Source organism: Coptis chinensis, chromosome 3 (assembly GCF_015680905.1).
Source record: "Coptis chinensis isolate HL-2020 chromosome 3, ASM1568090v1, whole genome shotgun sequence".
Taxonomy (NCBI): domain Eukaryota; kingdom Viridiplantae; phylum Streptophyta; class Magnoliopsida; order Ranunculales; family Ranunculaceae; genus Coptis; species Coptis chinensis.
In genome coordinates this window covers 119,291,020-119,316,086 of record NC_141458.1, presented here as the reverse complement: position 1 = coordinate 119,316,086, position 25,067 = coordinate 119,291,020, and the positions used below count along the sequence as shown (strand labels likewise).

Here is a 25,067-nt window from a genome sequence, read left to right as displayed (position 1 = left end):
CTAACTGTCGAGGTGTTGATGGACCATTAAGTTTCCGGTCAGAGACGATTTCCCTCCAAAATTGTGAGAAGAAACCCTCTCTTTTTTACCCTCCTCCAATCAAGCCATGGCAGCTTCAGGTTCTTCGTCAAGCAATAGTAATAACTACGAAATACCATGGGTAGAAAAGTACAGACCTACAAAAGTAGCTGATGTGGTGGGCAATGAAGACGCCCTTTCTAGGCTTCAAGTCATCGCTCGTGATGGAAATCTCCCTAATCTTATCTTAACTGTAAGTCACCACCACCCCTTTCATCATTAAGTGATGGGTTATATACTAATTGTTAAATAATAATTGTTATTTTTCAGGGCCCTCCTGGAACTGGAAAGACCACAAGTATACTGGCCCTTGCACACGAGCTATTGGGACCAAACTGTAAGGAGGCTGTTCTAGAGCTGAATGCATCAAATGATAGGTGGGTCAAGCTATTAAGCTGTTTCAGAATTTCTATATATTTTATTAATGAATTCTCATTTATACTCTTCTTGTTGCAGGGGAATCGATGTTGTGAGGAACAAGATCAAGATGTTTGCACAAAAGAAAGTAACTTTACCTCCTGGGCGACATAAGATAGTCATATTGGATGAAGCTGACAGGTTATCCACTTATAATATTTATTTTTTCTCATTACAATATTAACTAGTTGCCATTATCGTTGATGTAACAACCTACTAATCAAAGATATTTACAATTATTATTTTTATTATTGGAATGTATCTTTAAACAAATTCAGCATGACATCTGGAGCACAACAAGCTTTAAGACGAACAATGGAGATCTACTCGAATTCCACACGTTTTGCTCTTGCGTGTAATACATCTTCAAAAATCATTGAGCCTATTCAGAGTAGATGTGCTCTTGTTCGGTTTTCGCGTTTATCTGATCAGGAAATCCTTGGTCGTCTTATGATTGTGATCCAAGCTGAAAAGGTATACTCGATTTCCTCAGTTATATTGTATTAACATATGATGACTTGATTGAAAAATCACGTGAAAGTGCTTATTCTGGGAATTGTGTAGTTTGATTCCTTGAATTTGACCTCCACTTAGAGATTTGAAAGGAGCGATGCCAATATGCTTGAAGTCTCCTATGAAAAGAAGAGTAGGATGAAAATAGGGAATTTTCATGTATTTGTTCATGTCATCAATATACACATATACATACTGCTTCCACAGTTCCACCCATGTAGTATGAAAGAATGGTGAACCCGATTAGTGGATTCGACAGAAATCAACCACTTTGCATCCCAAAGTTGATCTCATCAACTACACCCATCCCAGCATGTGATATGTGGAAAACATGGTTAATGAAACTTGAATTTTTTTCTAAACAAGTGAAAGTTTGTTGAATGTTTGATCCGTACTATAAATCATTTTCCAATTAGTGTATTCTTTTTAAAATGCATCAGGGAAAAAAGGTGTTTTTGCTATTGCTGGATAATTTGGGCAGTCGTAGTTGAACTTTGAAGCCACCCATATAGTCATTGCTATGGTCAGTTTGTACATCTTTGGCACACTTCATCAGATGAGTAAGCCGTCTTAGTCATTGCTATGGTCAGTAATGTGAATAGGAAAGGGGAGGGGCATGTACTTTTCCCCTATCGGCGTAGCCGCTTGTAATGTTAATGAAGTCAAAAAGTACTTTGTTAATTTAACGGAGAAGTGTCCCAAAGATGTACAAACTATCATCCCTAATTTAAACTCTTAAAGTCTAAGGTCTCCGAAAACTCATTCTTTTATATCTTTATTTTGTCAATCTTGCGCACTAAATCTGGATTTTGTCCCTTTCGTAGCACTACTAATCTTATTAGGACGAGAATGGCAATATGATGTTCACTCATTTCGATATATGCACCTTGGAAAGCGGATGGCATATAACAAGCACATGCTTAACTGTAATTGTGAATGACTTCTCAGATGACCCCAAAACACTTCCTTTAAAATACATGTATAGTATACCTTCCAAGAGACATATTTGAACTACAATCTTTTGCCAAGAAGAACCACCATGTCGTGTATATTTCAGTTGGGTTAAGTATATCTGATCACTAATGATTTTGGGCATAAGACTCTTCTGGTGGTGCATCTTCATTCTTCACCCACTGTAAATTTGAGGCATGGTGCTTTAGGACCATTAGTTTTGGTCTGAGTAAGACGCTGGAAAAAAGAATACCTAATTCTCTGTGTTCTATATGCTATGGATGTTTTAGTCATCACTAATATTTGTGTTGTTTGATTTATCTACGTGACATCTGAAGGTGCCATACGTGCCAGAAGGACTTGAAGCTATTATTTTCACAGCTGATGGTGATATGAGGCAGGCATTGAATAATTTGCAAGCTACATATAGTGGTTTTCGGTTTGTCAATCAAGAGAACGTATTCAAGGTCAGAATGTAGAAGTTTCCTCCATCTATCGACTCATTGACATTTACTGTTCTTATGATATTTTGTTGGTTTTTAGGTCTGTGATCAACCCCACCCTTTACACGTGAAGAATATGGTCAGGAACATACTTGAGGGAGACTTTGATGATGCATGTGCTGGTCTAAAGCAGCTGTATAACTTGGGTTATTCCCCCACTGACATAATTACAACACTTTTTCGTATAATCAAGAACTATGATATGGCTGAGTATCTGAAACTGGAATTCATGAAGGTAACACATATGATCAGATTGAACACAAATTTATTCTTGTGTCTTTAAGTAAGGTCTTACTTCGACTCCAGTATTTCATCTCTTTCTACATTGTTTTACAGGAAACTGGATTTGCTCACATGAGAATCTGTGATGGAGTTGGCTCACTACTACAATTGTGTGGTCTCCTTGCTAAATTATCTCTTGTACGTGAAACGGCAAAAGCTGTCTAAGCTTAAGTTTTTGAAATCTGGTGGGTGTTCAGAGATATTAAGGCCATTTTTCTTTAGCTTTTTTGATTAATGTGTTTAGCTTCATAATGATTTCTAGCCAACTTTAGGCTGTTTTTGTTTGAAGGTACCTTGTTTCTAAATGGCCAAGCTGGGAGTTTTGGTTGAAAAGATTCATAATTCAACTTCCAAAAATGTGTGGCTATTGCTCTATAACTTTGATGGTCTCTAATGCTCTAGATTAACTCGTGCTAGATATGGATAGGTTTTTTTTTTCGATGAACAAACTGATAGAATTTTTCAAAAGATGGATAAAATAACAGGACAGTTTATTCGGGCCTAAGGTCTTAACAAAAAGTTCTTACAACACTGGTGCCGCGTAACCTAGTTGATCTTAGACATCTCGGGAGTGCTTGCTTGGACTGGACTTTGTCCTTTTGCTTGTGAGTTGAGTACAAAGTGTTATGAAGTGATTTTTTGTACTATTCTTTTGAACTGCTGTGGTGCTGCGTACTTCTTGTCTTCCCCATGGAATCTGGTTTTGGAAAATGGAGGAACTAGGGAGAAAAGAAACCCCAGCACTAGCCGCAGTATCTGGATAGTGATGACTGAGCTTATAGAACTTGGGTGAATCGAGATTGATGAGGACATGCTTTTAAATTGGTCTTTTAGGTCCTCGTTGATTTTAGACTTGTGCGCCAATTGGGTTTACTGTATTCCGGTTTTTATGATAAAAAGTAGGGACTAGACATTTTGAGTTTGCTCCAATGGGAAACGAAATTGAATTATTGAAGATGGCGCGCACAAATTATTTAGCAAAAAAAAAAGGTGGCACGCACAACAACTCCTAGCTGAGCTGATCACATATGGAGATGTTTCTTAGAGCAAGTCCAATGGAGAGCTTTTAAATTGGACTGCTAAAAGGTGCTATATAGGTTTTTTAGTTTGACCAGTCAAATTTGGCACTCCAAAATAAAAAAACCAATCCAATCGCATTTTCTGTTTTAAAGTGCTAAATGATACAGATTGCATAGTTTTTGCCGTCCGTCTATTATTTTGTAACTTAAGTTGAAATTTTTTGGACGGACCACGGACGCATAGTTTCTGCTGTCAGTTGAAATTTAACATACGGACAACAGAAATTATGCCGTCCGTCTTTCGAACTTATTATAGTAGCTGCTAGCGAAGGTCTTAATTTTGGCTGGATTTTTTACTCTTTCTAAATTTAATACCATTTTAGCAGCTCCATTGGAATGCTATTTTTGTGGTTGGGGTGCTATATTTGCCTTTAGCAGCTTGTATAGCCCCCCATTAGACTTGCTCTTAACTAGATGGGCGCGGGTGTCTAGCCTCGGGAGTAAACGAAGTTACAATACCCCTGGTTTATGTCGCCACCTTGTGTCGCCCAATCGCAACAGGAAAACTTGTTGCCTACAAAAAAAGTTTAAGAACTCATATAATGAAATTCATAAGAAAATATGTTGAACATAATTCCCTAGTAGTAATTTACATTCCCTTGCTTAATTTACACTAGAAATATTAACCCCCCACTAGATGAGCCAATTAGGATTTTTTCCTCCCCACTAAATGGGAAATAGGAAATTAGGGTTTCTCTTCTAAATACACAAAAAAAGTAAAATTAGGGTGTGTGTTTTTTTGTGTGTATTGGGATAGAGACCCTAATGGGCTCATCTAGGGGTGGGCATAGACCAAAATATCACCGATATATATAATATATTATCGATATCTATTGGTATTTTGGTACACTGATATTGATATTTTGATATATATCCACAGAATATAGAACCCTTTTTTCCCCAATATATATTGGAATTTTCGATATAAAACTTTATATCGCAAAGATTATCGATATATCTAATATTTATGATATATATCGTTTGATTTTTTGACTATTTTTTAATATAAATTTGATATTTTTAATATATGACATTTTTATATTTTAAATAGTTTGGACTAGTCACAAAAAGAAAAAGATATATCTGATATATATCGGTTTTTAGGTACATCGATATATTAACCGATATCAATATTTTGGTCCTTGGAAGTGGGTGGATAATATTAGTGCACCCTTTCCAGTAAAAACCCACTTGGCATAGTGTACTTGGGTAGTTGGGGTTGTAGAAGTAATATTATCGAAAAAAAAAAATAGTAATTAGCTTGTCTTCTTGTCGTACGTAATTGGGAATGAATTTACGGCAAGCGAAAAAGTAAAAGAAAAAGGAAAACTTTTGGAGTTCACAATTTCACGTCACTAAATCAGCCCCCACCTGACCTTTCGGCGTTTTAGTGAACTTTGATTGAAGATTTGAAGTCACGCTACTACGTACGGCTAGTTTATAGTTTTTGACCAATTCAAAAAGAGCCGCGTGTCATGCAAAGAAAGCATCTATGATTGGTAGCTACCCTCAATGAGAGATGAGCGACAGACAACTGGAAGGAGAATAAACATTAAAAAAACCTTATACACCTATCTTTATGCACCAATAATGTCATTTCTTGAAAACCCAACACATTCTGAGAGAGATGTGTACAGTTTTAGAAAGGTTTTATTCCTTTTGGATGACTCGATGAATTGGCAGATACCTTTTGTTCTACAGTAGTTCTACTTATGAGTGGGACCAAACACACTGAACTGAAATGCATGAAGCCATTGGTTAAGAACTCAAAAGGAACTTGTTTACCCAATGGTAGACCGTAGATGCTTTCCCAGTTACCCCCACATCAGATTCTTTGTATAGAAAAATATTGAGAGATTGATAACATGTGCTGTATTTTGGTGCACAATTTTCCGCACTATGAGACTAAGTGCATCGAAACAACGATCAATGCATTCATCACCAACGGACCCAGAAGTTTTCTCGAGGTTATCTAACCCATACCACATTACCACATATATGAAAAATGACTATCGACGAGAATTTTGGCTTTATTGATGGTCCTATTTTGACAATTGAGGGTATTCAACTCATCACTACTACCTGGTCCTTCCCTGTGCACGACAATGGTTTCTTTTAATCGCAACGTCTTTTCTTTCAACCTTCAAATGAATAGTATAGGAGAATCGGATTTTCACCAAATTTTGATGCCGCATGCTTAATTTGAAACGTCATTCTCTAAGAGCTTAGAGATGATAATGCATCTCTAAGTAAAAGTACACATTCCCGGCCAGCATTTGATAGGATGTTTCCACTTTCCATTATAAGAAGATACTTTAAATGGATAGATCACATTAAAAGCCAACTCCCCATTTACCCATAGATATTATTATTTACTAAAAAAGAAGTATTCTCATTTCTCTAATTGCCATAACATGATGGAATTTTATCTTTTAGAGCATCTCTAGGTGGTGGTAGTATACTCTTCAAATCTGGTCGCAAATTTCGACTAATTCTAGGTGGTCGCAAATTTCGACCAATTCTAAGTGGTCGCAAATTAGCAAAAAACAACCCACGCGACATTATCACTGTCGCGACAGTTGGAGTATCACATGTACAATTCCAAAACAACCCACGCGATATTAGGAGTGGCACGTAACCATTTCAAAAGTTAAAAAAAAAAAACCCGCGACATTAGTACCACTGGCACATGGTGCTAATCAAAGTCAAAAAAAAATTGAGGCGACATTTGCAATGGCGCGCGACATTACCAATGTCGCTCTGCATCCGCATCCAAATTGTCAAATTTATGAATAAGAATGCGAACGAAGAGGTGATGCAACTAAATTTGAAGCCACCTAGAGTTGGAATTCCATGAAATTCCAAAGTATTTCTTCAAATTTGAAGATTTTGACAGCTTATACTGTCAAAATCCTATAGATGCTCTTAGTTATCTTTTTATATGGATCCCTGAAAAACGAAAACTCCGACAACCCTTTTCTCTCTTTTTGTGAGTGACGTGGCTCATGTTCACCTTGACACGAAGCTAATTAAACAAGCTTAAGAGCTTTTCAACATCCTCTTTCCGAAAACTGACATTCATTTCACATAGAAATTTTCGAATCTACCAAGAGCTTCAAGGACAAGTTCCAGCTTTCGTTGTTATAAATAGCTTGTATTTCCATAACAAATAACACAACAACAATAGTTCTCCGGCTTTCACTCTTTCTTTCCATATACAAACTAGTCATTTACCGCCCTGGGTCATTATGTCTAGGATCACGGAAACACTTACTGTAGGGAGAGTTGTGGGTGAGGTTGTTGATAGTTTCATTCCAAGTGTGAAACTTGAAGTTACATACAACTCCAATACGCAAGTCTATAATGGGCATGAACTTATGCCTTCAGCCATAACCGCCAAACCTAGAGTCGAGATTGGTGGCGACAGCATGCGTTCTACTTACACACTTGTATGATCCCCCCTCCCTTAGCTTGAACACTATATACACTCACACTTACGACTTCTGCACCCAATTCCTAAACAATTTAGTACTTCACTACATTCTATATATGCTGAGTGACCTTTCGTGTTAGGGTAAATAATGTGAAGAATACATGACCCGGACACAACTGCACCACTTCCCCACCTTATAAGCGTACTGGAAATATATAGTGCTAATGTTTTCTCACAAGGCTGGGAAGTGGATATAATAGATGTACACAAAATGGCTTCTTACAGATTTATCGTCTTCTAACATTTTGTATTTGCTTGTACGTGTCATTGTTGCATAGATCATGACAGACCCAGATGCCCCAAGTCCAAGTGATCCACATCTAAGAGAACATCTCCATTGGTTTGATATAGAGCACCAACCTTCATTTCCTATTTTTCTTCAATTTTTTTTACTGGTAATCTCTGATTCCTCACCGACTTTATTTTCAGGCTTGTTACAAATATTCCTGGTACTACTGATGCTTCTTTTGGTATGTATCTCTAAAAGGTGTACTTAAATTAGTCTTAAGCTTGATTTACTATACAAACAAACATAGGTTGATTTACTGCAAACCAACAGAATGTCGTAGCTCTAAACTCAATAGTCTGAAGTAAAACTTTATCTGAACAGGCAAAGAACTCATAGGATATGAGATTCCAAAGCCAGTTATTGGAATACATAGGTTTGTATTCATTCTATTCAAGCAGATGAAAGGAAGACAAACAGTGAAGGCACCAGCATCAAGAGACCATTTCAATACAAGAAGGTTCTCAGAGGAAAATGATCTTGGACTCCCAGTGGCTGCAGTGTACTTCAATGCACAGAGGGCAACAGCTCCAAGAAGAAGATGAAGAATTAAGAGAGCAAGTTGATATCATTTCTGTTCTGTAGTTCTCTAGGCCGGGTAATTAAGAAGGTAACTGTTTTCTCTACTAGGTTTTGGGACTCTTTACTTTAAGGATCTCAGATGTGATGGCTTCGGAGCTTTCTCACGTGGGGAACGCATGGCATGTCAGAGATTCGTATGGGTGTTGTTAAGTAGTAATGTTGTATCACTGTGTTAACTTGACTAATGATTATTGGTAATAATATCATGCCTGTTTTTTCTCTTTAGCGTACTGTAGATCCAACATACAGTTCCTAACTTCCTGAAGTCTATTCTATACCATATGCGCTAGACTGCAAGAGTAGCCCTCCAAATTCCCCAAGGACAATGTCCTGAAAACTGTGTTCGCTTCTATTAAATCCAATAAGTGAAATTGCTAGGAGCAGAACACTTTAGATGAAATGTGAGGTTACTCCTAGGAAGTAGGAACACAATACAATGGAGTTAATATCAATGACTCATTGTTTCAATAACACTATCTCAGCCACTTCATGTGTCGATACTTCCCAAATTTCAGTTTTTTGGGGCATCAAAATTTTCCCCCCACTCCCCAGTGGCACTTTGTACTTTGTTTTCTACAGTGTTCATCAAAGTGGCTAGATAATCCCGTTGCAGATGCAGTATCCTTTCTCTGCGCCTCGAACCAGGCGATTTCGAAAATAGCTAGGGTGGTATCTTGTAAGAAGCATGAACTATTGTGGTGGAAAGCCAATTTTACAATCAGACTAAGGAAAAAAAATCCAATTTGTTCTTTCCACGCTAATTGATGCTTACGTGATGGGGTTGGGGACTTGGGGCGTGGTGCCATGGTGCATGCTTCTCAACTCTCGTGCAACACCTCCCACAGAAAAGTTGGTTTCTTTCTTGTGTCAGGGAGGGCTGCTCTTTAGCGAGTGGAACTCAGAGACGGAGGACATGCAGGACAGACTCTTTGCGCAAGTTAAATGGTACTGCTACTTACTACTACTGATTTAGTGTTGGGTTAACATCCCGGGACTCCTTTGATGTAACAACAAATACTCCAAAAATGAAAAGTTGGTTTCTATTCTTTCATGCAAACAAAAAAAAAGAATGAATAAACAAATAAAATTAACAGAGCTAGCTTCAAAGAGTGAACGAAATTTAAGACCAGTGAGCCTGAGAGGAGTGCTATTTATACCTTCGAAACGTTTGCTTCAAAATTTAGCTACAGTAAAAGAAAATTGCGACCATTCACCCAAGTGACCAAACTCAATCTAAAGAAAGAAAATGAAGAGAAAAAAGTACATGAAATTGAGATAAGCAACATCCACTGGAATTGTAATACATACTATATTTCCAATAAACATTCAGTTACAGCATACAAATAATTCAATCCCTTCTATGAGCTATCGAATATCTCCAATGACATGAATCCTAAACTTGATGTCATCTCCATGTAGTCAGCTAAAAGAACAGACAACACGGGAAGCGAACATACTTGAACAACCTGCATTAATGAATGTAGAATCTGCAGACTCCACATCCACGAAAAATGAAAAATGTAACTTAAACAAACAAGATCATACAAAATACGTATCAAGTGTTTATTTCTGAGTTGCACTGATGCTCCCTGTGGCAGCTTCTTCTGCTCCAGAACATACTTGAGCAAGTTGTTTTCTCAAGTCTCTGTCCATCAAATTTATCCTGCTCCCCTAGTGTTGCCTGAGATTGACGTGGGGACTCACCTTGTATTTCTCCGTCATGGGGTTCAAGTGATGGACATGGATCATCATTGCACGCACACATGGGAATTGAAACTGAAGGAAATGGGCTACAGGATACAGGGCAGAATATATCCGAAGAAACTGAAGCAACACGATTCCTGCGGATCTCTGGTCTAGAAGCTATTGTTGAAGAATCTGGATCATGATGGTGAAGCATGCATGGGGTGCATAGACCAAGAGAAAGACGTAATTTTAGCTCCTTCGCTTGGGAACAGGGCAATTTAGCAAAAGAGATAATGCCATGCCGACATAGGGGGCATGGAATGGAACCAGGTGGTCCATCCATTTCAGAAGGTATATTGCTTGTTGAACAGAGATAGAGTGCACACCTCACACACAAAGCATGCCCACAACCTGAAAACACAAACAAGGAATGGGATGATGATTAAAGACACGAGAGAGTATCAGTTCCAGAATCAATTTGCTTTAGTCAAAGAGGTGGACAGTACGAATGAAGTGAAATTATTTAAATTGTTTCTCCAAAGATTTAAATGATGACCAGATCTCATAGGGAAGGATAAACCAACCATCTTGTGACGTTGTATAGATGCAAGTATGCAATTTACCGACTGAAGGAAGCAAAACATGGTATGAAACTTAGAACTGAGAGATTAGAATAAATAATTCACATTCCAAATTAAACAGCTGATGGCCAGGTCAACTTAATCAATTTTAGATTGAAAAACAACACTGGTCTGTGGTTGAGAAGATCAGTTCCTAAAGCATAGTGGTCAAGATAGCCAAGTCATTATCCTGCATTTGATACATTTAATATTAAGCATCTCGTTCCATATCATGATGCTACATCTGAGGAGGATGTGTCCAGTTCAAGATCAATTTAAAGTTCAAACTCAAACCAATAAGTATGCCTAGTTGTTTGCTATTACACCCCCATCTGAGACAGAAGTATAAGAGTAACTATTAACTAGAAGTAAGGGGGAAAGGTTTAAATCAAAGCATTCCAATTTAGTCTCGGTAGTTCAAATGATTCTGAACAATTTCTCTTTCTTGGTCCATAACATAGAGCTTACGTCAAAAGAAAACAATAGTAGGTTGCGATAACCTAGAAAATGAAAGAAAATAGAATAAACATCACAACCACATCTAAGAGCCAAAACCCTTCGTGAAGGATATGGATACAAAATAGAGACTCACATTCAAAATGTCTAGCACCAAATTGAGACACCGCTTGATGTGAATTAGGGTTTCACATTGATAATTGAGTCCTATATTAGTTTCTATGTCATTAAGGAATACTAGAATTGGTTCTAATTAGTATTTTGAGGTTATTTAGTATAAGGGTATTTTGGGGTTATTATTAATTCCAAATTTATGGTGTTTTTTTTTGTTTTAGAAGTTTTTTTTCCTATATAATGAGTTGTAAGCCTTTGCCATAGTTTTTGGATTGAATTGAATTGATTTTATTGAGGATTTGTGGAATTCGTTTAATTGCAATTGCATCAAATTAGTATAAAGAGTTAGATTTCAAAGCTTCTATTGTTTTTGAAGGTTTTGGTTAATTATTATTATCATTGAAGAAAATAAAAAAAATTAGACGAAAAAAGAAATCGCTTCCGCAACTCTATAAAAGATATATGTTTATTGTTTCTTCTTAACAAAGATTTGATTTTTTTTTAGGGTTAAATGCAGTACTGTTCATCATCGTTACTGTTTTGCAGCACTGTTCACTGCTATTACTATTCATGTCACTGCTGTTACTATTCATAATTGTTGTTCCCTGATGCTGTTTACGTACTGATCACTGTGTTTACTGTTCACGTCACTATTCACTGCAGAAACAAAAAATTATTATTCTTATGGCAATGACAATTAGAGAACTTAATGTGAAGTTTAAGGCATTAGAGAAGAGTGAATGATATAATTGAGAAAACATCGGGTTATGATGAGAAGTTCATTGTTTTGAATGAAAAAATTGAGAAATTGAAAGTGGATTTGACGACTTCTCTCGACGTACGTTTTGTTGAGTTACGAGATTTGTTGAGGAATGAAAATGAACCTTTTAGAGATAATTTGCCTCCTCCCATTATTGTGAATCGTCCTCCACCAACTGAGCGTGAGTTCAAACCACAAATTTGATATTCCAAAGTTTACAGGTAGTTTAGAACCCGAGGTTTGTCTTGAATGGATTGCTACGATAGAAAATGTGTTTGCTTATCAAAATATGTCAGAAGATCACAAGGTTTCTTGGGTTGCTACTAGGCTTCGTGGTTTTGCTTTGATTTGGTGGACATAGTTTCTCCGACAATGCCTACACTAGAATTTAGGTCAAGTCACTACATGGGAGCGCATGAAAGAAGCTTTGGTTACTAAGTTTGTACATATGAATTATGCGCAACAATTGTATGGGAAGTTGCAAGACTTGAAATAAGATTCTAAGAGGTTTGGATCACGGCAAGAGTATACTAAGTCAAGTTTTTTATTGTTTGACCAATCACATTGCAACCTACTAATGTTTTTTTTTTTTAGAGTGAAGAAGTCCGTGAGTTTTTGAACTTGGGGTTATTTGCATGGTCTTAGGGGAGATATGAATTTTATGATTTAGTCCATGTACAGAATTGCCACCTTGGAGGAAGATGCTTATAGTTTTGCTTCCGAAGTCCGAGAAGAAAATGAGTTATATGTCCTCTATGTCATGATTTAGTCCATATGCAGCTACTCCTTATAGTTTTAGGTCCAAGAGAATTGTCAAGAGCTGCTATAGTTGTGAAGTTGGGAAAGTCATGTTTAAGCAAATTGTCCTCAAAAGCCAGTTTTGACTATTGATATGGAGTCACCTCAACTTGAGACGAATGAGGAAGCATACAGAGACACATCTGAGGGAATTCTTACTCCAACAGATACAGGGTTCCCTATGCTTCTGGCACATGTTTCGCCAGTACATGAGTCTGCACGTGGTAATGTTTTCTGACAGAGTGCTACTTTATATAATCCACGGTTTCTAAGACTTGTCCTGCTCATGTGGTTTTGGATAATGGCAGCAGTATTTATTTGATTTCTTGTCGTATGGTTGACACACTTGGTTTGACTACTATGGTACATCGTCAACCTACGAAGGTGCATTCTTTCAGAGTTGGAGATTTTTGAGGAGATTTTGTGTTTGGAATTTTAGTGACTATGTTCTTTTCTAGTGTTTGCATGGGAGATTTTAGTGACTATGTTCTTTGTCATGTGAGTAGTCTTGATGCATGTAACTTGGTCTTAGGCACCACTTGGTAGTATAGTGTCCGAGCTCGGAGTTTATCGGGTTTGGCTTTGGAGCGGACTATATATCGGATCCATTTTTTTCAATCAGATCCGGTCCGACCCGAATGGATCCAAAATGGTATTTACCATTTATGTAAATGGGCATAATCAGCCATTGCATAAGATAGCATCTCCTCAGATCGTGTTTGCTAAAGTTGGAAAGGATGTTTATCTACCACCTCATGGAATTATTTGGATATATTAACAAAATATTTGATTTTTTGGAGATCTAAGAATACATTTTTAACCATATTTGAATCGAATTAAAAATGGAGTCGATTTGGAACCCATCTTCAAGACTGGATTGATAAAGGGAGTTTGAAATGATGTGAATTAGGGTTTCACATTGATAATTGAGTCATATATTAGTTTCTATGTCATTAGGGAGTAATAGAATTGGGACTAATTAGTATTTTGATTCCGAATTTATGGTGTTTTATTTGTTTTAGAAATTATTTTCCTATATAACAAGTTGTAGGCCTTTGCCATAGTTAGTTTTTTGATTGAATTGAATTGATTTTATTGAGGATTCGTGGAATTCGTTTAATTGCAATTGCGATTGCATCACTGCCACCTTCCTCCATATAGGCATTGTTTTCAGATGATCCACTTATCTAGAAAAATATTGAGAGTAAGTAGCATATCCACAAACCACCATCTTTTTCTGGACAAGTACGCTCTCACGATAAAGGTGGTTCTCCATATTGTCCCACAACCATTTCCTAATAATGGCTTCAGGTCTATTACCACAATTTTCTAGAGAAGGGACATGTAATACCAGCCATTAAACCTACACTTTCCCTGTTAAACATCTTCATTAACGGATACCAGATAGACTCAGACAGGTAGTCCTTAGTCCCGTCCCACAGAAAAACCAAATATACTTGGAAGGAAATGAAACGACAGCACAATCGACCAATATATGAATCATAACTCCCCTTAAAAACAACAAAGAATACCACCCGAGATGTATATTTCTAGTTTTAAAATATTTGCTTTTGAGTTTTTAATCCGCCCATCTAAGAGTTTGCGTCAAAATGCAGAGCAATCAAGCATGATGCCTTACTTTCTCCATACTTATCTTTTATCCTGTAAAGCTACAAAAACATTCACTTGTTTGATGCTGGCAAAAATGCAATTTCTCTAACACAGAAGTCATAACAATGTCTCAAGGATTGCAGTAACGCACAAAAGGTAGAAGGTAGCTAGGCAAATAAATAGCAGCAAAAAGAGGGATTAGTAATAAGATGACAGAAGAGAGTAGCAAATACCTTCACCCGCTACAGTGCATGCTCTCTCTAGGCAGACAGCACAAACATCACTTTCATCACAGGAGGTAGAGGATTGCAACCCACACTCTCTGCAGAAATCAGTCCAACAATATCTTTAAATCCGTATACCTCAACACCTATCAAAAGTGGTTTCAGGCACATAATTATTGTGTATTTTGTGTGTGTGCATTAAAAAAAACTCTGAAACCAATATATACAGACAAAATTTTAAACCACTTTAAGCAGAAAAATCTACAGGGAAGGTAAATGTGAAAGTTTGTGAAATACCTTGCTATATTAAGCACACTCAAGAGAGGCAAGGAAAGATAATTAGATGGTGCAAATGTAGGTATGTCTGAATTAGAACTGGGTGAGAGCAATGGTTCAAGCCAATGGCGTCCCCATATTCTTGCAACATCAAGCGGCAGCCACCTGAGAAAAAGTAGACAAATTCCATTAGTTATGTATCTGGCTTTGAATCCATATAGTGCTATCATCAATAATAATAAATAAATAAATAAACAAATGTTACCCATTGCAATTCAATGTCCTTCGACTACCGCCTCTTGCAAGAAGTATCTGCAGCAAGAAAACTCCATCATTCAAACCTTTCTTTCAATTTTGATATAATAGTAAACAGGATGTGGCTTGTTTATTACCTGACAACACTTCAGGTTTCCTCCACATGCAGCATAATGCAAAGGAGTGCTTCCAGCTCCTACAAAAGAAACCAATTCAGAGGATATAAGATTCTTTGTATCGAATATATAAACTATGTATAATTACAATATGCGAAGAAACTTACCTATCAAATCGGTAGACGTGCCATAGTGAAATGTCACTGCTGAGACATTTGCCTGAATGTCGAGTAGTAATTGTACACAGTCGAAGTAACCATTCAATGCGGCCATGTGAAGAGCTGTTATACCACCATCCGCTGCTTTATTTACAAACTTAGACAGTGCACTGCAACAAATATATTAAACAAAATTTTTTAGGGGTAAGGAAAACTACTACAAGATAATAAACTAATACCACAGAAAAGAAATTCTACAACTAGTGCTAAACAACAATCATAACATATATCTATATCTATAACCGAGCAAAAAAAAAAATCTATATCTATAAAATGAAACGCCCACTCAAACTCATTGTAGTATATAAATCATCTATCAGAAAATAAGGCCACAAAATGAAAAGCAAAATACAATACCATTGACCAAATTTGTTCTTTAAAACAGACCCATTGCCTCTATCACCATTGTTGGTCTGAGCACTCGTAACCTCATAACGTTCACTTGGCACGAAGTCTGCCACGACAAGTCTTATGCATCTAACGTGGCCATTTACAGCTGCAAAATGAAGAGCAGTTCTTCCACTGAGATAATCTGCTCGAGTAACCTGACATATATTAAAAATCATTAGATTTACCAAAAAGGGAAATGCCTCAATGCATAGGATATCACAAATATCAAAGTTCTACATAAACTAAAGACTGCATTTACATTGCTTTTGAACAGTAGAAGAGTCTGCACAACTTCCCAGTGTCCGTGCCTGCACGCATGCATCAACGCAGTCTATGAAAAACAGATACACTATTTCAATAACAATGCGTCTAATTTAACTTAAGAATCACTACAATTAAAAATAACCTCAATCCCACCTGCCCACAGTAATTCCTCGAATTCACATCTGCCCCATTCTCAAGTAACAATGCTACAATCTAATCAAAAAAAAAAAAAAAAATCAATGGGAGTTCAAAAACTACAATCTAACTACCAAGGCAATGATAATAAATAAATAAATAATACCTCAGTGTGGCCTCTAGCAGCGGCGAAATGAAGAGGGGAATTAAGACCACCAAATGTAGAGTACTTAGCAAGACATGGATTAAATTCCAGTAGCATCTTCGCTTCCACCAAATCTCCATCTCTCGCCGCTGATACCAATCTCTCTCCTGATGCTGAGCATCCAAACGAATTCCCCATCACCCTTAACTCACTCACTCACTGAGTCAAATGGAGAGTTGGGCTTGTGTTCGTTGAAGAAGTAGGTCAACTGCTGGAGTCCCAAAGGTCAAAGAGTCAAAGTATTATTGGCAGCTTATAGGTGGAATTGGGTTCCTGCAAAGAAGAAGAAGAAGCAAGAAAACTTTTAAAGCACGGCAAAGAATGAACTCAAACTCAAACTCAAACTCAAACTCAAACTCTGTGTGTTGTGTGTCAGTGAGAGTTGCTTTTTTAACTTTATATTTCCTGTTTTTTGTTTGTAAGTTAAGTTACGGAAGTTCGGCCAGTGTTGTAACCCTGCAGCTAAGCTTCTTATTTGGTAATAAGGTTATTATAATTGTTGCTCACTGCTCAAATGTGTCCAAACAACTGATTCATCAGAAATTAATGGAGACAGCGATATTTTAATTCAAATTTATGATCACCATGTGTTCCTTTTTTTGCGGCCATGTTTTGGGAAACCAAAGGGTTGCGTGTTGTCTAATAATCGGATTAGTCAAGAAATTAATACTTTTTAGGGACATTTTTCTTCCTAATTGAACTTTAATTTGGACTAACTAGACTTCGTGTATAATTCAATATTACTATGTTATAATGGCATCTCCAATGGAAGGTGCAAACCGTATTTACACTCTAACTATAAAAAAAAAAAAAAAAATTCAATGGGAGTGGTATACCGTAGATAATAGAGTATTAATTGTTAGAGGAGATGGAGAATTTCCCATCTTGCTATCAATTGATAAATAGCTCGGGGCGATACTTTAACCTAACATCCGAACGAAAAAAAATTCGGACGTAGCTTTAAGTAACGTCCCTTTCTAATTATAAAGTAATTTTTTAACTCGGACGTCCCAATTTAAATTAAAGAGGTAAATGACGTCAGAGTTTAAAATCTATTTTTTTTTACACTTCTCCCATTAGAGAGTATTAGAGTGTGGATATTTATAGAATACACAATGGTATACAATTAGAGGTGTAAAATCCTAATGGCACCTACATAGAGCCTAGGTGGAGGTGTAATTTTACATCCCCCATCGGAAATGCCTTAATAATTCAGGGGGCTAGTTTTGATGATAGATAAAACTTTTTCGGTTAAAGCATCTCTAGGTGGAAGTATCACCTCCACATTTGCATCCACAATTCAGAATTTCGCAAAAAACTATTTCTAAGTGGAAGCAAATGTAGAGTTATCACCTATCTAGCCGCATTGTGGATGCAAATTTGTGATTTCGAATGCGGATGCGGTGCAATAGTGGTAATCTCGCGCACCACTCCTAATATTGTCCAAATTTTTTTTTTGACTTTGACCAGAACACTGCGCCATTATTAATGTCGCAACATTTTTTAGAACTAGAGAACCTGTGTTGAAAACAAATGTGTGAAATGACAACAGTCGGACTGTCACACAACAGTACCAATGGCGAGCGGGATAGTCCCTACATTCATATTTGCATCCAATATTTGTCTCCACTATAGTTGGCCAAAATTTGAGGATACTTTCTTCAAATTTCGGCCTCAAACATGTAGGTGATACTACCACCACTACCACCACCTAGAGATGCTCTAAGGTTATAGCAAGCACAAGAAAATATATGAATGTACATAGCTGACCCAGAGTAACTTGATCTCATTCTTGAATGTCATGAATCGAGTTGATAGTTGATACACACAAGTTTTTTTTGGGTCCAACTCGAATTGATAAACTACATAGCCGAATTAAAACAGAGGCGCACCGTGCACGGCAACAACATCGTCTTTTTGTAATCTTTTCATTTAAAGATACAATTAATTCTTCCCAAACCAAGCTTGGAGTGAATTTTGAAAAAGCGCGGACAAACCTAAAACTCAGGGAAACATTTTTCATATTAGATAAATATGGAAGCGAATGCAATACCACTAGTCAAAATTGGTGGTGTAAAAACACTTCACAAGGTTCACATTTCTTCAACCTCAATACGCGTCTACAACTCTTTAAAAAAGCTACAGTGGAACAATTTAGGAAGCTAGACTGGAGAGCAACCTACGTCATACATGTACTCCGGTATAAAACAATAACAACATATCGTGATAAATATATTATCAAAAGACTCTGGATGCATCTATGCAATCGAATTGCATTCCTTGTTTTCCATGAAAATCTGCCTGGAAACTTACTTCAAAGGGACCTACACCAAGCAAATGATCCACCATTTATCTATGGTGATCACTCCAGCCCTGTTTTGCTGTGTGACCACCTAGGAAAGGCCACTGGCCTCTGGGCTCAGTACCAAGGAAAGCTAGACCTACGAGGTCATTCCGATTATGTTAACTACAGCCTGCTTGGCCTTACAGTTCATGATCTCACTTCTTCGCATGCTCAGGAATGAGGCGCTGAAGCAGTTCTTCAGATGCACCAGCTAGTTCTGTGACAGATACGGAATAATATAAAGTGATCAAATAAAACAGATAACTTTAGCGTAGGAGAGAGCGGCTGAATCAGTTACCTTCAGGCGTGAAATCAAACAAAGGGGGTAACGGACGGCCACTAGGCAAGTGCAGATTAGGGTCTCTCAAATCATCAAAAAAAGAATGTGCACATGCTTCCAGCTGCAAAAGCCCGTAAAAGCACTTCAGAAAAACAAAACTCCAGAAGAACTTCTAAATTGTAATGCGTCTCCCTCAGTATTCCCTTGGTTTGTCAATATAGGTAAGATGTATAACTATCAATCTGTCCCACGCACCACTGAAGTGGGGTGTGCAGAGCACACGGAAACCCACTAGTAAAAGTTAAAGATGCTTGAAGCATGCATTTGCATTCAAAAGGTATAAATACGATTGTGCACATGGACTAAGGACTGACTGCCCTACATTAGAAGATGAAACACATACAACACTCCACATTATACTACAGCTAAATTCCAGTATAAGGAGGGTTCTGAGATTCCTTACAGCGCTGCAACGCAAATTTGGTGAATATTGGAGCAACCTCGATACGAGATCAACAGCATCATGAGGCATTCGCTTGTGAAAAACCTGGAAACTATAGTTTAATTAACTGTACGACAAAAAATTGAAGATAATGCATATCAGGAAATATCAAAATAACATGCATCCGCTCCATTCTAAAGTTTTCACCTTGTGCCATGGGTGGGCTTTGATCTGAGGAAACTTGTATTCGGTGTAATTTGGATTCATGCATTTAATCTCTTCTCTGGTTGGGGTCCCCAAGACCTGACATAAAACCAAAAGAATCCTCAGAGATGAAGCATGTTAAGAATGAACAGAAGTAACACCATCAAAGTAAAGCGATTGTTAACCTTGATTACTTCTACCAGCTGATCAACGCCACTTTCTCCAGGAAATAAAGGCTAAACAGCATAAACCACTCATTAAACGCCAGAAGAATCCAGGAATCCAAATGAAAAATGTAATTTTACACGCAAAATTCAAGTTCTGTGAAGTTATGGTACAACCAGGGGAAAAAACAGAAGGGGGGAGGAGGGGGTTATGGTTCAGAATAAACACTCAGCCAATAAATACCACCAAAAACATCATTTCTCCAAGAGTAGACACAATATTTTTACCCAAAATCAGGAATATGCCAATGTTTTCAGCCCACCCTAGTGTTGAAATTTGGACAAATATCGTGTTTAATCCATCAAAATTTCCATTAAAGTTGATGCTGCATACTAAATTGCAAGCAATACATAAGAGGAAAGAAAGAACTTTTTTGCCCTTTTTTTTAATCAAGTCAGTAAGTACACAAACCTGTCCAAGGAGAAGCTCAGCTAAGACACAACCAACAGACCACATATCAATGGCTGTCGTGTATTCTGTAGCTCCGAATATTAGTTCTGGAGCCCTATAATATCTTGAGCATATGTATGATATATTGGGTTCGCCAGGTACCTATATAACAAAAATATCAATGTCAAGCCTTGTCATATCATAACCCAGTAGGGCTATAAAACAATTGTTTGACAACTTACCAACTTCTTTGCACTTCCGAAATCACATATCTTCAGCTGATGGGTGTGAGGATTAACCTACAACAAACAGTACTTCAAAGGTCAGACTGGAAACAATTACACCCAGCTAAAACTAACATAAATTGCAGTCAATACACATCCTTTGAAGTAAAGGGTAAACAACCCATGTAACATCTTATAGTCATGTTAACCTAAAAAAGGTTGAATAAACGAAATAAGATCGTAGGCAAAATCCGTAAGGAATTCAAATAACTGAACAAGATTGAACATTTATCCAAGAAAATCACTAGTGAAACTTCCAGATTAGTAATTTCAATAGAAGGAACTATCCAGTTTGTTTTCAGAATTAAAAAAGGTATGAGGACAAACACTTCTTGCCTCTACAAGGAAGAGCACAGAGCTTACTACTAACGCTCTGATCTTAATTAGAAACTGGACTGAACAAAATTGAACATTTATCCAAGAAAATCAGTAGTGAAACTTCCAGTTTAGTATTTTCATTAGAAGGAACTATCCAGTTTGTTTTTCAGAATTCAAAAATGTACAAGGACAAACGCTTTTGGCCTCTATAAGGAAGAGCACAAAGCTTACTGTTAATCCTCTGATCTTAATTAGAAACTGGAAATCTAACAAAAGTATGTCAAAAATAGGATTCCGAAAAACCCAACACAGCTGAAGCCAATAATTAAAGTTTTAACAGTTTTTAGTCAAATAAAACAACCCAAAAAAATCCAAATTACATATAAGACTCGAAAGTATGTTATACTTTTCATTTTGACAGCTAAAAGATGTAAAAAACCGCTAAACACTAAACTTACAATATGCAGAAATTTTTTATCACAAAAGTATGATTCTTAGAAAAATGGTGTGAGGATTATCATCGAAGCAATGAAAGTGTCTTAACCCTACAATCTCACTTCTAAACTTTACATACAACTGTAAAATCCTTATGTATTGCAAACTTAAACAGTATAGTACATGTCCATGCCCACTGACAGTAAACATATACGGTATCACTCGTCTCAAATTTTGCCAATCCTAGTGAAAGAAACATAGAACAGAGGTCCAGATTCAAACGAAGATACGTATTCTATAAATAGATTGAGTGACCATCTACATGAGCTCTGACTCAAAACCAACTTCAAACAGATGTACTGGCTAAAATAAGTACGAAACCAATATCAGTTAATAAAGCACTGAGAGAGTATATCGTCATGAAAAAAACAAAGGAAACAATAGATGCCTATACTCCATTGTTTCATTTCAATAGTACTTGAAAAATATTCTTCTTTAACTGTATATTAAGGCAAGGCATTGAGGAGTAGAATCTCACCAATAAATTTTGGGGTTTAATGTCACGATGACAAACTCCGATAACACCATGTACATAAGCAAGTGCTCGACAGATCTACAAAGCATAAAAATGTTGAACAAATAAATAATATGATAAACAAAAATTTCGGCAAAATGGAAAGACTGAAAAAGAAATATCCACCTACATATATCCTAAACACGAGTGCAAGGCAACGAATAACAGAAATACTAAAAAAGTATGTCTTATATAATACTAATACTAAAGGACTGAAAATAATTAGAAACAACCAAAAGTTACAGATAGACAAGACTTTACCTGATATGTGTATAACTGCACAAAGAGAATAGGCATATATTGACTCATCCTGCTATAATGCTTCTCGACCCGGTAAACAGTCTCAGAGACATATTCTAATACAAGGTTCAAGTACACCTCATCCTTGTCGGTAGTTGAAAAGAAAAAATGCTTTAGTTGAACTATATTAGGATGCTCAAGTAAACGCATAATTTGGAGTTCTCTGTTCTTGTATCTCTTGTCCTGTAGAACCTTCTTTATAGCAACCGCTTCACCAGTTTCCAAACACTTGGCCTGCATCAAATAACATGGAAGATTGTTAAAAGCAGTGGAAAGATATATGCAGGATACAGCCAAACAGTGCTCTAATTGCACTCTTAACACTAAGTCGCATAAAACTAAGTTCAATCTACCTGAAATACAACACCAAATGAACCAGTGCCGACAACACGTTCTGCCATGTACGAGATAGTCTGTTACAAAATTAAGAGTCAAATTGTTAAAAGACATAAATGGATGTCTCAGGTCTCCAAATAAATCGTAATGTTTATAAAACTATCTATTAAACTTTTTTACTCGGAAAATAACAGAATACCTGTTTTGGCTGCCCATTTCGACCACCCATTGTGGTTGCAATTATCTGACCAGTCTCTGTTCCATTACCATTCACAAAAGTGGTTTCCAAATCCTACATTGTCCAGTGCAAGTATTAAAAACAATTTCTAGAGCCTGAATATATAACACCAACAAATAATAATAATAAAAATCCAAACCTTATTATCATCATGGCTGTCATCTTTAATTCTCATCTCATTCAATTCTTTGGGAAGCTGATCAACCCCAGTTTTAGAAGATGTCCCCGACGTACTCGCATCAACAACTTCCTGCGAGGTAGAAGCCACCATATTATTCTTCTCCACCGGAAGAGATTCTCCTTTATTATTTTGCACTTGTTCTTGATCAACCTTCACTCTCTTCGAATCCCCACCCTAACAACACACAAATCAGATCCCTAACATAAATTAAATTATTAAAAACAGCCAACATCTAGAAATGAGAAATAAAACTTACGGGATCAGAAACAGAAGAGCGACCAGAAGCAATGCTTTTAAGACGACGCATAACATGCATGATGGCTTTCCAGCCAACCCCAAAACACCCACAGAAACAAAATATAATTCCACTCTTGTCCTTGTTCTTCTTCTTCTTCTTCTTCTTCTTCTTCTTCTTTATTTCTACTTCTTCTCGCTCTCTATCTATCTCTCTGTTGTTTTCTTCTTCAACAGAGAAACAAACAGAAGAGGAGGAGATAGATGGTATTTTAAATATTGACAGGGACTTTATTTGGTTTTGTCCCACCACCACCACCTTCTCCTCTCTTTTTTTCTCTCTCCTCAAGTCCACCACATCACCTCCTCCTCCTCCCTCCACCTTCTCTAATTTAATTCCCCATCCTCAAAAAATATAATAGCTCTCTCTCTCTCTCTCTTTGGATTTTTCTTTCTTCAGTCAAATTCAATCATTCTTCTCTGTTTTCCGTACGTTGGTCAAACTTTGATTTATGACCGTCGATGTCTTATCAAGTTAGATCTGATGGTGCGGAATGAGGTTACTGGTTTTAAGAAAGAGTTTGCTTTTACGAAAATGACCTTGGCGGTTTTTGAAATATTTGAGAATTGAGATATCCAATTATGTGACCGGAATATCCGCTGGTTTGTCCACTTATATTTTTTTGCGGTTGTTTTTTCCTTGTCTGATTAAGCGCGGCGGAAGCGGTCTTCCAATTTCAAATACATGTAGTCATTATCGTTTGTGTTTTTGGCAACTTTATCAACGGTGGGGAAATTAGGATTTTTTTTTTTCTTTCATATAAATAGGAAAATTAAGAAAACACAACAACAACAAAACAACAAAGTTTGGAGTAGACGAGGAAATTACTAAATCTTTATTGTTCTCGTTGAATGCTAAATCGATTTCATTCTTGTCATAGGTTTCCGTTTCTTTGATAAAAACAAAGAGTTGGAGCAGTAGTACGATATTTTAGCAAACCCAAAAACAAGTAAGGCATTGGGGTATGTTATGGCTGTTTGCTATGGATAGATAGATATCCATGTATTTTATTTTTTCTGTAATAGACAATATATATACATGTAAGCAAACTGCAATACCCTTGCGGCCTTGCCATTGCAAGGGGGGGGGCGTGTTTTCCTCGATCGACAAGGCGAATGCAATTATAGGTTCTCTGTTAATTGACTTTAAAATATTTGCAAAATACACCACGTTCAGTGTGAGCTCAATTCTAAGGGGATATTTGTTTTTTGACTCTTATAAGACGTGGACTAGTGATTTTGGACATTTTTTTAGTTTGTTTTTTGACTCTTAGAGAGCATCACCAATGGATTGTGTAAATTTACACAGCCACGTATAGGCTCCACATAGTAGCCACATGTGTTTTTAAAATAGATTTATACAATAAGTTTAATGTGTAAAAAAAACACATCCAATATTGAATAAATGTAAACTTTTTGCAAAATGTATAAAAACAAGTGGTGTTGGCTTTCCATTGGTTTAAAATAATGAGAATACAAAACTTATGAAGTCTCATTTTTTTAAGTAGTAGGTAGTTATAACTAATTGAGTTTAAAAATGTATAAAATTATTTTAATTTTTAAACATATGTTTACACATTTTTAAACTAAAAGTGTTTTTACACATCTCCATTAGTAGAAAACTTTTAGAGTTGGATGTTTAAATTTACAATAAAAGTGGCTTACACAATCCCATTAGTCATGCTTTTATAAGAGGCATTCTTCTAGAAATGTCTTATAAGAGACATGATTTCTATAAGTACCAAAACTGAATTTACTACAATTTTGTAAGTCTTGTAAACTAGAAAAAATGCTCCAAGCCCAATACCCCTAGCCCTCATTCTCTCTTCTTCCTTCTAAACTTTTTGGCTTTCACTACCCAAGCCACCACAACCATTAATTGCCTCCATTGCTCATGCTGATCCACCGTG

At 36.7% G+C, this 25,067-nt stretch overlaps 4 protein-coding genes across 7 annotated transcripts; 2 read left to right on the top strand and 2 right to left on the bottom strand.

Annotated features, from left to right (window-relative positions):
• Positions 1 to 3,101, top strand: RFC2 (replication factor C 2). 2 transcript variants are annotated; one of them, XM_086596863.1, is made up of 8 exons: positions 1 to 271; positions 349 to 455; positions 535 to 636; positions 774 to 969; positions 2,298 to 2,426; positions 2,503 to 2,697; positions 2,799 to 2,929; positions 3,034 to 3,101. In XM_086596863.1, the coding sequence occupies exons 1-7, from the start codon at positions 107 to 109 to the stop codon at positions 2,907 to 2,909; spliced, it is 1,005 nt and encodes a 334-aa protein (XP_086452989.1). In that variant the 5' UTR covers positions 1 to 106; the 3' UTR covers positions 2,910 to 2,929; positions 3,034 to 3,101. The 2 variants fall into 2 exon arrangements, with proteins under 2 accessions (XP_086452989.1, XP_086452988.1); XM_086596862.1 differs by having other exon boundaries at positions 2,799 to 3,101.
• A 3,875-nt stretch (positions 3,102 to 6,976) lies between these two features.
• LOC147513682 (CEN-like protein 1) lies at positions 6,977 to 8,403 on the top strand. Its single transcript, XM_086596861.1, has 4 exons — positions 6,977 to 7,272; positions 7,595 to 7,656; positions 7,746 to 7,786; positions 7,927 to 8,403. The coding sequence occupies exons 1-4, from the start codon at positions 7,072 to 7,074 to the stop codon at positions 8,145 to 8,147; spliced, it is 525 nt and encodes a 174-aa protein (XP_086452987.1). The 5' UTR covers positions 6,977 to 7,071; the 3' UTR covers positions 8,148 to 8,403.
• A 1,028-nt stretch (positions 8,404 to 9,431) lies between these two features.
• LOC147513681 (E3 ubiquitin-protein ligase XBAT33) lies at positions 9,432 to 16,820 on the bottom strand. 2 transcript variants are annotated; one of them, XM_086596857.1, is made up of 11 exons: positions 16,708 to 16,820; positions 16,274 to 16,585; positions 16,126 to 16,185; positions 15,968 to 16,039; positions 15,676 to 15,863; positions 15,268 to 15,428; positions 15,122 to 15,180; positions 14,995 to 15,041; positions 14,751 to 14,894; positions 14,463 to 14,551; positions 9,432 to 10,281 (listed from the first exon to the last, which is right to left on the bottom strand). In XM_086596857.1, the coding sequence occupies exons 2-11, from the start codon at positions 16,448 to 16,450 to the stop codon at positions 9,740 to 9,742; spliced, it is 1,539 nt and encodes a 512-aa protein (XP_086452983.1). In that variant the 5' UTR covers positions 16,451 to 16,585; positions 16,708 to 16,820; the 3' UTR covers positions 9,432 to 9,739. The 2 variants fall into 2 exon arrangements, with proteins under 2 accessions (XP_086452983.1, XP_086452982.1); XM_086596856.1 differs by having other exon boundaries at positions 16,274 to 16,732.
• A 1,496-nt stretch (positions 16,821 to 18,316) lies between these two features.
• On the bottom strand, positions 18,317 to 23,555 carry LOC147513680 (shaggy-related protein kinase epsilon-like). 2 transcript variants are annotated; one of them, XM_086596858.1, is made up of 13 exons: positions 23,120 to 23,555; positions 22,822 to 23,037; positions 22,644 to 22,736; positions 22,462 to 22,521; positions 22,070 to 22,342; positions 21,773 to 21,847; positions 20,440 to 20,496; positions 20,219 to 20,359; positions 19,768 to 19,818; positions 19,586 to 19,681; positions 19,400 to 19,483; positions 18,955 to 19,057; positions 18,317 to 18,873 (listed from the first exon to the last, which is right to left on the bottom strand). In XM_086596858.1, the coding sequence occupies exons 1-13, from the start codon at positions 23,177 to 23,179 to the stop codon at positions 18,812 to 18,814; spliced, it is 1,371 nt and encodes a 456-aa protein (XP_086452984.1). In that variant the 5' UTR covers positions 23,180 to 23,555; the 3' UTR covers positions 18,317 to 18,811. The 2 variants fall into 2 exon arrangements, with proteins under 2 accessions (XP_086452984.1, XP_086452986.1); XM_086596860.1 differs by having other exon boundaries at positions 22,644 to 22,738; positions 22,827 to 23,037; positions 23,120 to 23,532.
• Positions 23,556 to 25,067: the final 1,512 nt, after the last annotated feature.

Coding starts and splice junctions, on each gene's coding strand:
- RFC2 (XM_086596863.1), top strand. CDS start 107: ATGGCAGCTTCAGGTTCTTCGTCAAGCAATAGTAATAACTACGAAATA. Junction 272..348: donor TCCCTAATCTTATCTTAACT/GTAAGTCACCAC, acceptor GTTATTTTTCAG/GGCCCTCCTGGAACTGGAAA. Junction 2,427..2,502: donor ATCAAGAGAACGTATTCAAG/GTCAGAATGTAG, acceptor GTTGGTTTTTAG/GTCTGTGATCAACCCCACCC.
- LOC147513682 (XM_086596861.1), top strand. CDS start 7,072: ATGTCTAGGATCACGGAAACACTTACTGTAGGGAGAGTTGTGGGTGAG. Junction 7,273..7,594: donor TGCGTTCTACTTACACACTT/GTATGATCCCCC, acceptor ATTGTTGCATAG/ATCATGACAGACCCAGATGC. Junction 7,787..7,926: donor TACTACTGATGCTTCTTTTG/GTATGTATCTCT, acceptor TTATCTGAACAG/GCAAAGAACTCATAGGATAT.
- LOC147513681 (XM_086596857.1), bottom strand. CDS start 16,450: ATGGGGAATTCGTTTGGATGCTCAGCATCAGGAGAGAGATTGGTATCA. Junction 15,042..15,121: donor GAAACCTGAAGTGTTGTCAG/GTAATAAACAAG, acceptor TTCTTGCTGCAG/ATACTTCTTGCAAGAGGCGG. Junction 14,552..14,750: donor AGTGTGCTTAATATAGCAAG/GTATTTCACAAA, acceptor TGATTTCTGCAG/AGAGTGTGGGTTGCAATCCT.
- LOC147513680 (XM_086596858.1), bottom strand. CDS start 23,179: ATGCATGTTATGCGTCGTCTTAAAAGCATTGCTTCTGGTCGCTCTTCT. Junction 21,848..22,069: donor TGCAGTTATACACATATCAG/GTAAAGTCTTGT, acceptor TATGCTTTGTAG/ATCTGTCGAGCACTTGCTTA. Junction 19,819..20,218: donor CTGAGCTTCTCCTTGGACAG/GTTTGTGTACTT, acceptor TATGCTGTTTAG/CCTTTATTTCCTGGAGAAAG.